This window comes from Hemiscyllium ocellatum, chromosome 10 (assembly GCF_020745735.1).
Source record: "Hemiscyllium ocellatum isolate sHemOce1 chromosome 10, sHemOce1.pat.X.cur, whole genome shotgun sequence".
NCBI classification, from domain to species: domain Eukaryota; kingdom Metazoa; phylum Chordata; class Chondrichthyes; order Orectolobiformes; family Hemiscylliidae; genus Hemiscyllium; species Hemiscyllium ocellatum.
The window spans coordinates 80,906,426-80,919,058 of record NC_083410.1 but is presented as its reverse complement, the minus strand read 5'-3'; the positions used below and the strand labels follow the sequence as shown (position 1 = coordinate 80,919,058).

General features: G+C 42.1%; 1 protein-coding gene across 3 annotated transcripts in view; it reads right to left on the bottom strand.

Annotated features, from left to right (window-relative positions):
• Window positions 1-12,633, bottom strand: part of igf2r (insulin-like growth factor 2 receptor) — a 226,884-nt gene that overhangs the window by 203,791 nt on the left and 10,460 nt on the right. For all 3 annotated transcript variants that reach the window (XM_060831661.1, XM_060831659.1, XM_060831660.1), the window contains exon 2: window positions 4,193-4,323. In XM_060831661.1, the coding sequence (XP_060687644.1) occupies window positions 4,193-4,307 (115 nt within the window). In that variant the 5' untranslated portion in view covers window positions 4,308-4,323. The remainder of the gene's footprint in view (window positions 1-4,192; window positions 4,324-12,633) is intronic.

The window sequence follows — 12,633 nt, the reverse complement described above, 5'->3', positions numbered from 1 at the left end:
ACAAGCCCACACCAACCTGCTGAAGCACAACCCACCCAGACCCCTACAGTTACCCCTTACCTAACACTACAGGCAATTTAGCATGGCCAGTTCACCTGACCTGCACATCTTTGGACTGTGGGAGGAAACCGGAACACCCAGAGGAAACCCATGCAGACACGGGGAGAATGTGCAAACTCCACACAGTCAGTCACCTGAGGCGGAAATTGAACCCGGGTCTCTGGCGTTGAGAGGCAGCAGTGCTAACCACATTGCTGCCCACCTAGCTAGAGCACTAAGAGCAAAATACTACAAATGAAGGAAATCTGAAGTGAAATCAGAATTCTGGCAAATACACAGCATCTGTGGATAGACTCCAATAGTTAATTTGTGTTGATGGCTTTGGATTAGAATTTAGTCCTAGCACTGCATAACTGGCTGAATGTTTGCCAACATTTTTTCCACTTCGAACACAGGTCTACATCTGTTGCAATCAATTCATTTTCACCCGGATGTTCTCAAATGCTACTGCTTCAGAGAACCTCCATTTCCTTTCAGTTAAAGTGAGGCATCAACCACATTGCTACATTGCACTCAGTTGCACCTCCGCTTTAAAAGGCTGAAACTTTCCAGCGGAAGCAAGGCTTATAGTTCATATTTAAAACTTTGGCTGGCGGCACAGTATGGTCATTCAACTCAATTACATTCACCACTCTTTAAAGCTCATTATTGACAAGATAAAAGTTGTCCCGGTCAGCCTGTTTCACAGACAAACACAATCCATTCTGTACAAATAAACCAACCTCCCCTCCAGCTTCCCCAACTGCCTTTGTGACCATCTAATTAATATTACCAAACAATGACGCAGAGTCCCTTCGAAAGGAACGATTCATATAGTACTAGGGAGTACGAGCATTGTTGAAAGGCATTGGATTCTTTAGCAAAAATGAAAATAATTTCTCTCCCTTGCCCAGATGGTATCCCACTCTTGAATACACTTTCTTCGACTTGTATCTCACCTAAGATTTTCATCTGTATGCCTGTTACATAATTTTTAAAAAATTATTGCTATAATAAGTAATCTTCTGGCTCAAATATCATTTTCCCCAGCAGACTCGTGTTCCTTTCCTTCAGTTGTCTCCTGTAAGGAGAGTGCAAAATCACTGTTCCAAAATTCAAAGGATTTTCTTTTCAGAAAAAATGACCATGCCTACCTAATCACACTTCTTCATTCGTGGTCTGCCTCTCCTTTTCAAATTCTTTTTGCCTTTTCCATTCCAATTCTTCTGGATGTTCAAGACTTCTTTACCTTGCAATAATTTGTATTCCTGCCAGTTCATTATCCTATGATCAGTCCTTATGGAGATTAAGTCCAGCCTTCACATTGAGAACACCTTCCATGTTGTGCGGCGTTACTGTACTAAAATGGGACAAATTGCCAACAGAGCTAATAACTCAATACTGAGCATTCCTGAGGCATTTAAGCCAGCAACAGAAGCAGACTCACTTCAGCAGAATCACAATATTGTGGCCTGACATGACCCACTCAGCCATTACCATCAAGCCGGGGGATTAATCCTGGTTCACAGTGCAAGTGGTCATGCCAGGAGTAGCACCAGGCATATCTAAAAATGAGGTATTGTATGGTGAAGCTACTAAACTGGACTACTTGCATGCCAAACAGCAAGAGACAGACCTATGCAATCACACAACCAACAGATCAAATCTTAGCTCTGGCAGTCCTAATGCATCCAGTCATGAACAGTAGTGGACAACTAAACAACTCACTGGAGGTGGCACCATTCTCAATGATCAGCTCAGTATAAAAGATAAGGCTGAAGTGTTCACAGCCATCTTTAGCAGAAGTGTCAATCAGATGATCCATCTCAGACTCCTCCAATGGTCTTTACCATCATAGATACCAGTCTTCAGCCAATTTGTTTCACGCCATGCAATTGGAGGCACTGGATAGTGTAAAGGTTACGGGTCCTGACAACATTCTAGTGATAGTATTGAAGATTGGTACAAATATTGGCATATACCCATAATCCAGAAAATTGCCCAGCATCCAAAGCAAAACAAATCTAGCCCAGCCAATTACCAGCCATTAGTCTACTCTCAATCAGTAATGAAAGGTGGCATCAAACCATGCCCTCTAAAATGAATGTAAAAAAGCTTTACATCACCTAAGCATACTGGCAAATAGTTGAAGCCACATAAACTTGCTTATGACGGCTTAATTTGAAATTGGTTTCAGGCTATCTACATTAAACAGGCAAATCATTTATCAACTCTTTTCCAGTTGAAAAACCCAAAGTTTCTAGAGCTTAAATTCAGTCCACAGGCATAGACAATCTGTCACATGGAGTTCTTATACAGTATCTATCTTCGGAACTGTTCATATCTGAAAGGTTCAAGGACTGATCTGACCAGAACAACTGAGGCAGACTTGCACCCAATTCTTAAACTTTGCTTTGTGGACTGGAAATGTTAAGTAGCAATTCTACAAGTTCCAAATACTCCTCCTGAACGAGCTTTGAGCTATTCTGACACCATTCATGAAGTAGTCAAAAATTGTAGCACTGGAAAAGCACAAGAGGTCAGGCAAGCATCTTAGGAGCAGGAGACTGACATTTCAAGCATAAGCCCTTCATCAGGAATGTTTGAGGGGGTGGTCTGACATAGAATAGGTGGGGAGGGTGAGCTAGCTGGGAAGGTATTAGGTAGGTACAGGAGGGGGATGATGGTGGTAAGTCGGATGGGAGGGTGAAGCGGATAGGTGGGATGGAAGATGGCAGATCGGATAGTTCAACAGGGCAGTACAAAGTTGGAGGGTTGGATCTTGGATAAGGAGAGGTTTTTGGGGGGGGGGGGGGGGGGGGGGGAGAAAAGAGAGAAGGAGGAAACTGGCAAAAGTTGATATTTGAGGGTGGAGGGTACCAAGGCTGATGAGGTGTTCTTCCTCCATGTGTCTGGTGACTTGGATTTGGCTGGAGGTGGCCCAGAACTTGGATTCCTTGGCAGAGTGGAAGGGGGAGCTGAAGTGGTTAGCCACAGGATGGTGGGGTTGTTTCAAGCATGTCCCCCAGAGATGTTCCTTGAAACATTCCACGAGTTGGTGCCCTGTCTCCCCAACGTAGGAGACTACATCAAGAGCAATGGACACAATGAGGTGGTTGGATGCACAGGAAAATCTCTTTTTGGGACCTTGGATGGAAGTTGGGGGGGCAGGGGTGGAAAGAGAGTGTGCGCGCAAATTTTGCACCTCTTGGGCAGCAAGAAGCAGGGGGGGGGGGGGGAGGTTGTGGGCCTGAGGGAATAGCCTCTTCAGAGCACAGACAGGGGTGGGGAGGGAAAGATCTCTCTGGTTGTGGGGTCTGATTGTAGGTGGCAGAAATGGAGGATAACATAGTGCATCCAGAAATTAGTGGGGTAGAACTGGGCAGTACAGGTTTCCAGGACTATGAGGTTGGGAGATGGTTTGGTGATGGGAGGCGAGATATTGGTCAACGAGGCAGCAGGAGGTGGTGTCTATGAGTTGGTGCCTGGCTTCAGTGATGTAGACGTTGGTGTGCCAAAATACCACTAACCCTCCTTGTCCAATGGTTTAATGATGAAGTTGGAGGTTGGAGCAGAGGGAGTGGATGGTTGCGCATTGCAAGGGTGAGGGGTTGGAGTGGGTGAGGGGTGAACAGGCTGAGGCAGTCGACGATAAAGAGGTTGAGGGTGGGTAACAGATGAGCACGGGGGTGTCCAAGTGGATGGAGTATGTCGGAGGCAGAAGAGGTCCTAATAGGGAGGTTGCGTTGGAGTGGAATGGTGAGGTTGGAGTTGATTTCATGAAGTCCTAATATGACTGTTTTTCTTTATACATCCCATATTTTGGATTTGTCAGTATTAAACCGTTTGCCAATTTACATAAACATTTGCACTTATTTATTCAAATTGTAGGGTATAGAATTACAACTAAAGTCAGTCTCTTCAGTCACCAAAACATGCAGATTGAACTGGAGATGTAAATCTCAATAACAGTATGTTTGAACCTTAGAAAATTTGATAGTGTTCAAATAGAATTGATTGGCATTCTGAAGCAATTCTGTATTGTATCCCACTAAACTGAAATAGTTCAGTACACACTAATATTCAGAATTGTGTTCATAAGACAAACAGGACAATATATTAATACACGTATAAAACAAACTGTTACACTTACCGACTGAATGGTTGGCTTTTTGTGAAGTATTGTAAGCGCAGATAGCACTTAAACCCCCACAATTTAAAGGGGCACATAGATTTATTTTGTAATATATTCCTTTGTCTGAATCCATCGCCTCCCAAGTGTACCTGAACAAAATTAAAAAGTCAATTACTTAGAGAAAAGGCAGTTCAAAGAATTGCTTTACTCCAGGTTCTTTTGCATTTAGAGTTAAAAAGTTAATTGGAACCAGACATACTATTTTCTTCCTTAAATTAAAACCACTACTAAAACCAAAGTGCTTACTACAAAACAAGATCAGTCACAAGGTTTTGGTGTCAGCTAGACTGACTGTCCCACTTAAAGAGCTTGAGCTCCATTCCAGCATAACAATTTGTGCTACTACTTCAGTACAGTAGTCGTGAGATAATGCTGCATTAAGAGCTACCATCTTTTAGAAGAGTAAACCTTGATGGATACAAAAATTTCTGAACTTTTTTTAAACAAAGAATAAGTAACTCCCCTGCCATCCTTGATTATATTCTTCCCTGAACCATCAAACAACTTACTAACTTTTATGTTTGCATATTGTCTGCTACACTTTATCTACAAAAGAGTGACTACACGTCAATAAGCAATTCATTTGCTTTGAAGTACTTTGGTACATCCAGAATACAAAAATAGGACTAAAAATGGAAGGGTCTGCTTAAGAACAAACCTTTGAAGTGCACGGGATACAAATGGCATAAAATCAACAGCATGGTAAACTAATTTGAATTTTGTTCTTGCGTTGCAAAGCATTTAACACATGAATATATTCATGATCTAATCTGAAGTTAGGTAAATCTTTGCTTCGGTTAATGAGCAGGTCTTAAATTAGACCTTTTATATAAACATTTTGGCAAACAGCATATTCAATCTTCCAACAGATTACTTGAAACAATTACTTACTTGCCTGGATTCTAGATAAAGCAAATCTTAGCAGGACTTATATAGGGAGTGTTGCTGAACAAAGAGACCTTTGAGTATAGGTTGATGGTTCTTTGAAAGTAGAGGCACAGGTAGACAGAATATGAAGGAGGCATTTAGCATGCTTTCCTTTATTGGTCAAGAGTCTTGAGTATAGGAGTTGGGACGTCATGATGCGACTGTACAGGACATTGGTTAGGCCACTTTTGGAATAGTGTGCACAATTCTGGTCGCCTTCCTATTGGAAGGTGTTGTGAAACTTGAAAGGGCTCAAAAGATTACAAGGACATTACCAGGTTTGGAAGATGAGAGGTATAGGGAGATGCTGAATAGGCCGGGGCTGTTTTCCCTGGAGCGAAGGGTGAGGAGTTACCTTAGAGGTTTATAAAATCATGAGGGGCATGAATAGGGTAAATAGACAAGGCCTTTTCTCGAGGGTGGGCGAGTGCAGAACTAGAGGGCATAGGTTTAGGATGAAGGGAAAGATTTCAAAGGGACCTCAGGGGCAATCTTTTCACGCAGAGTTCCCTCCAAACCGTTCCTATTCATATACCCATCCAGATGCCTTTTAAAATGTTGCAAATGTACTAGCCTCCAACACATCCTCTGGCAGCTCATTCCGTATGAGTACCACCCTCTGCATGAAAAGGTTGCCCCTTGGGTCTCATATCTTTTCCCCCTTCACCCTAAACCTATGCCCGCTAGTTCTGGACTGCCCGCCTCCAGGGAAAGGATTTTGCATATTTACCCTATCCATGCCCCTCAATTTTATAAACCTCTTTAAGGTCACCCCTCAGCCTCTGATGCTCCAGGGAAAACAGCCCCAGCCTATTCAACCTCTCCCTGTAGTTCAAATCCTCCAACCCTGGCAACACCCTTGTAAATCTTTTCTGAACCCTTTCAAGTTTCACGACATCCTTATGATAGGAAGGAAACAAGAATTGCTCGCAATATTCTAACGGAGGCCTAACTAATGTCCTGTACAGCACCAACATGACCTCCCAACTCCTGTATTCAATACTCTGACCAATAAAGGAAAATACACTAAACGCCTGCTTCACTATCCTATCCACCTGCGACTCCACTTTTAAGGAACCATGAACCTGCACTCCAAGGTCTCTGTTCAGCAACACTCCCTAGGACTTTACCATTAAGTGTAAAAGTCCTACTAAGATTTGCTTTCCCAAAATGCAATACCTCATTTATCTGAATTAAACTCTATCTGCCACTTCTCAGCCCATTGGCCCATCTGATCAAGATCCCGTTGTAATCGGAGGTAACCTTCTTCACTGTCCACTACACCTCCAATTGTGGTGTCATCTGCAAACTTACTAACTGTACCTCTTTATGCTGGCATCCAAATCATTTATGTAAATGACAAAAAATAGAGGGCCCAGTACCGATCCTTGTGGCGCTCCATTGGTCACAGGCCTCCAGTCTGAAAAACAGCTCTCCACTGCCCTCTGCCTTTGAAGAAGTTTTGTATCCAAATGGCTAGTTCTCCCTGTATTCCATGGGATCTAACCTTGCTCACCCGTCTCACATGGGGAACCCTGTTGAACGATCACATCTACTGCTCTGCCCTCAATACTCTTATTTCTTCAAAAAAAAACTCAATCAAGTTTGAGACATGATTTCCTACACAAAGCCACGTTGACTATCCCTAATCAATCCTTGCCTTTCCAAATACATGTACATCTTGTCCCCCAGGATTCCCTCCAACAATTTGCCCACCACCAACGTCAGGCTCATTGGTCTATAGTTCCCTGGCTTGTCCTTAAACAGTGGCACCACATTAGCCAACCTCCAATCTTCCAGCACCTCACCTGTGACTATGGTATGAAAGAAATCAATTGAAGAAAGGTTGCAACAGTGAGGGAGGAAAGCTAATGAATAGCAAGTTGTATTTACCACCCCCCCCCCCCTCAAAACTTAGAATTTCTAGAATACTACTTCAAAACTGAGGCTGCCAAGGTGTAGACTTAAACAATTGGTTTAGGTTGCTGTATTATGCAATGATTCTACAAAAGGTTTAAGTAATATTCAAAATGATTGAAAATAATTCAAAAGATTTAGACACAAACCACTATTGGAAGGATGTTGAGATACTGGAAAGGCTTCAGAAAAGATTTACAAGGATGTTGCCAGGGTTGGAGGGTTTGAGCTACCAGGAGAGACTGAATAGGCTGAGGCTATTTCCCCTGGAGCATTGGAGGCTGAGGGGTGATCTTGCAGAAGTTTATAAAATCATGAGGGGCATGGGTAGGGTACGGAGATTTTCCCTGGGGTTGGGTGGGGGAGGGGTTTCCAGAACTACTGAGCATAGGTTTAGAGAGACGAGGAAAAATTTTTAAAAAGGGACCTAAGGGGCAACTTTTTCATGCAGAGGGTGGTACATATATGTATTGAGCTGCCAGAGGAGGAGGAGGATGGTACAATTACAACATTTAAAAGGCATCTAGATGTATATTAATAGGAAAGGTTTAGAGGGAAATGGGCCAAAAGCAGTCTCACAAAAGCTACGAAGGAGTGGCATAGGAAAGTATCAAATCACGTTGAACAGAAGTCAGGAAGCACCTCAAGCCCCAAAATGCACTACTACAATCTTATTAAAAGAGGTGGTAACTTTAAATTATTAATTGCTATGCTGCAAAGTTTAAATAAATGGGTTATCAACGCACAGGACCAAATATAAAGAAACAAATCCCTGCAACTATTGTAGGTACCTCATAAGGATTTCCTGCATAGTACACATGTAATCAGTGTTATGTTGGATATTAGTTTTAATAAATGAAATTCAACCTTAAGTCTTAGAGAAGTGATCGTACGTTGCTCAAATGTTGTGATTGTTTTAGTATCTACCAGATTACTTGAATTCACCTTAATGGCTTTGCTTCAGGAATAAGAGCTACATTTGTTGCACTTTTTCCTTGAATTGTCTTCAATTACATCAATATAACCAATATATGCAAAAAAAATTGGACAGTATTACAACTTCAGATTCTTAAGCATGCTGTCACTCATGTAATTACAACTTAACAGCATCAGACAAGTTCAACACTTTCCCAGGACAAGTGATTATAGTATTTCCCTGAAGAGGGAAGATAGATTTGAGATTGGAAACAATTTTGATGGTGCTTGTCATAGTATTCAGATAAACATTCCATTATTCATTGCCTACTTATTGTACCTTATTTCCTGTCTGACATACCATTTATTAAGCATTTTTCTTAGCTCCCCTCAAACTTATATGATGTAATTATGTAACAAGCGTTGAGTGGAGATTCCACAGTAATCTACATTGCAGATATTGGACTATTTTTCATAGAATTATAATCTTAGAACCCCTACAGTGCGGAAACACCACATTTGACCCATCCAGTCCACACAGCCTCCAAACAGTACCCCACCCAAGCCAATTATTCTACTCCACATTTCCCACAGCGAATGCACCTAGCCAGCACATCCTTGGACACTAAGTAATTTACCATGGACCAATCCATCTTCCTGCATTCAGTTCTACTCGCCCTACTACAGAAAGGAAGTTGCGAAAATTGAAAGTGCTCAAAAGACTTACAATGTTGCCAGAATTGGAGGATGAGTTATATGGTGAGTCTGTTCTCCATAGAGCAATGGAGTCTGACTATGAGTGGCATAGATAGGTTAAATAGTGAAGGTCTTTTCCCCAGGACAGGAGTCCAAAACTAGAGGGCATAGTTTAAAAGAGGAGACCTGAATGGCAACCTGAGGTTGGTGCCTGTATGAAATGAGCTGCCAGACAAAGTGGAAGAGGCTGGTACAACTACAAGATATAAAAGACATCTGGATAGGTGCATGAATAGGAAGGATATGTGCTAAATATTGACAAATGGGACTAGATTAATTCAGGATTGTGGTCACCATAGACAAGTTGAACCAAATAGTCTGCTTCCATACAGTATAGCTTGATGACTCGATAGCCTGCACATCGTTGGACTGTTGGAGGAAACTGCAACTCCCCACAGTCACCAGAGGCTGGAATCAAACCCAGGTTCCTGGCATTGAGGGGCAGTGCTAGGCAATGAGACACCAGGCCACCTCTTCAAAATACTGACTGGGTGATGCACCAAGTTTAGAATCACAATTAAAATGTATTCAACAGTATTTTATTTCCTCCTTGTAAATGGCACTGATGCTTCTAAGCACTAACCAAGTTGTAATTGCAGAAATCATTCCCAAAGAGACACCTGCAAAAATAAGTTTTCAAATGGCAGAGTAGATAAATGTTACTGAGCCATACAAGAAAAGATACACACATCCACCCACCCCCAAGCCTTGCAAATGCTGAGTTAGCTTCATTATTCCAATTACCATCAGATTGAATTTGATAATCGTGGGGAAGGAATTGGAAAAGCTCGGGTTCACTTTATTCCAGGTGACTGCCTCTTCCTCCCAAAAAGTGAGGACTGCAGATGCTGGAGATCAGAGCTGAAAATGTGTTGCTGGAAAAGTGCAGGTCATGCCCGAAACGTCGACTCTCCTGCTCCTTGGATGCTGCCTGACCTGCTGTGCTTTTCCAACAACACATTTTCAGCTCCTCCTCCCAAATGACAAGTTCCCATTCCATAAACAAGGTCACGGAGCACACTCACTCATCTCACTGTACAGATCACAACTAACTTATACTGATAACCAATGGAAAGCCTTCTGCAAGCAACTAGAGAGGGGTAAAGAAGTTGATCTATTTTTGAAGTCATTGGCCAAGGCACAATACCTTTCTGCTCTCCAAGTTGTACTTATGATATTACAACATCTGCCTGAACCAGAACAGGCACTGAAGGCCTCCACCTAACAGCTCATCTAACAATGCAATATTCTTTCAATACTATAGTGATCTAACCCTGTATTCAAGTCCCTAGTATGGCATGAAAGCACAGTACTTAACCACGTAAAAATCACTTAGTTATACTCAACCATACAATGCAAAATGCACATTTACTAACAAGTTTAAAGTTACAGCAACTATGCATACTGAAAACAAGTGGCATATTTCATTTCTGTAAAAGCCAATAAGCGGAAAAATGTCCTGAGGCAAAGTTGTGATCTAAGCAACAGCATTACGGCATCATATTTGGGCAAAGAATCATAAGCAATTATTCCTTGGGTTGAATTCTGCATTGAGAACTCTGGGGATGAATTCACTATTAAGGAATAAGTCAGATAGCAACTTTTGAACAATGCAATGAATGCAGCAAAGACTGGAAATTCTGAGGTTGCTATGTCACTTTACCTCCACAAAGATGGATTTGGCACAGATATTAAATAGAAGGGTACAAAGTTGTGTGTTTACCCAATAGTTAACTTTGGGATGTCTGGTCAGCATGGACGGGTTGGACCAAAGGGTCTGTTTCCATGCTGTACATCTCTAGGACTCTGACTCTAAGTGCAAGTTTTTTTTAAAAAAATCTTAATTGCCAAAGAGTCTTGGAGTTCAGTGGCCACCTCTTGGTAAAAAGGTCTGACTTCAAGTCCTCTTTCAGGATTTCATGCCAGTGATGCATCAGAATGTGCCAAAACAGATTTATTTTGAAAGAGTAAATTGCCAAGTGACCTCTGACCCTAAAAATGATTTTACAAGAATAGAATTGAATTATTGCACAAGGTTTTTTTCTTTAAAAAACTCTTCCACAGCTACATTCTTTGACCCACTTTCTATATCACACTGCACACAATTTAAATCAAAAACTTGTCCTCCATGATTTACAGATATACAACTGAGTGAGGATCGGACAGCTGATGGGCGAACAGCTCTGCAGTTGCTTACCCTGCTTATATGATGCAGACCCTGAAGAGAGTGAAACAGTGAATCATTTGCAGCTAGTTGCTGCAAACAGGCCCACAAAATGAGAGGTCAGTTAGCACATTGAATAGGACGTGCTCTTCCTCAATGCTGTCCTCAAATTCTGAACCAATCCATATAATAGTCAAATGTTTTGATTATTCTAACATTCCCAATTTGATGACCAGAGACCTTCCAGTTCAGAAAACTAAGACTTTATTGCATACTCCAGTAGCAGATAAATTTTGTTCAAATTGTCAGTCAGCTCACCAATGTGAACTTTATGAACTCTCAGAATCTTCCCTTCCGCAAATGGTCTTTTGAGTGTCTCAGGATTCAGACACTGTTCATGAACTAAATGAAATTGACAATTTACTGCAATAACCAGTTTTACATGAAAGATGAACTGCCAACTCAGGATGAGCATTTTCTATGAGCGTTGGGGCGGCAGTGGTTAGCACTGCTGCCTCACAGCACCAGGGACTTGGGTTCAATTCCCGCCTCAGGCGACTGTGTGGAGTTTGCACGTTCTCCCTGTGTCTGCGTGGGTTTCCTCCCACAGTCCAAAGATGTGCGGGTCAGGTGAATTGACCATGCTAAATTGCCCATAGTGTTAGGTAAGGGGCATATGTAGGGGTATGGGTGGGTTGCGCTTCGGCGGGTCGGTGTGGACTTGTTGGGCCGAAGGGCCTGTTTCCACACTAAGTAATCTAATCTAATCTATAGTTGGCCAGAGGATTAAGTGCAAGTGGCTTTCCTCTCGTCCAAACTGAAATTTCTTGTTTTAGAAATACACTCCACATTTATCAGGAGCTCCATCTTGAAGCCCAGGGATGCAGTGGAATTCATTGCCGCAGAGTGCAGTGGAGGACGGGACGCTAAATGTCTTCAAGACAGAGATTGATAAATTCTTGATGTCACAAGGAATTAAGGGCTACGGGGAGAATGCTGGTAAGTGGAGTTGAAATGCCCAGCCATAATTGAATGGCGGACTGGATTCGATGGGCCGAATGGCCTGACTTCTGCTCCTGTGTCTTACGGTCTTATAGCATACAGGGAACCTTTTAAAAAGTTTTTGAAACACGTAAATTTGAACAGGTTTCTCTCAAGTGAAGGAGGAGGGGTAACCTTTGAAGTCATGAAGAGCTTTCAGAAAATAGATAAAGTACTTCCACTTGTGGGAAACAAACATCACTGGTCATTCATAAAAGATAATCAGTAAATCAAATTGGAAATTCAGAATGAACACATTGCCTGTGAGGGAGACAGGCACAGATAGAGTTAAAGGGTGAAGAATGGGTGAAAGATTGAGTGAAGCACAAAATTTGCATGGACTACTAGCTGAAACCCTCAACGACGTTTGTTACTTCTGGACTCTACTCTCCATACTATTTTGACTGGTCTCAGAACCATAGCCATGTACAGCATGGAAACAAACCCTTTGGATGGACCAACTCACCCATGCCAACCAGATATCCTCAATTAATCTAGTCCCAATTGCCAGAATTTGACCTTATGTCCCTTTAAACCCTTCGTTTTCACATACCCACCAGATACTTTTAAATATTAAAATTGTACCTGGTTCCACAACTCCCTGAAGGGCTTATGCCCGAAAATCAATTCTCCTGTTCCTCAATACTGCCTGACCTACTGTGCTTCCCCAGCACCATAC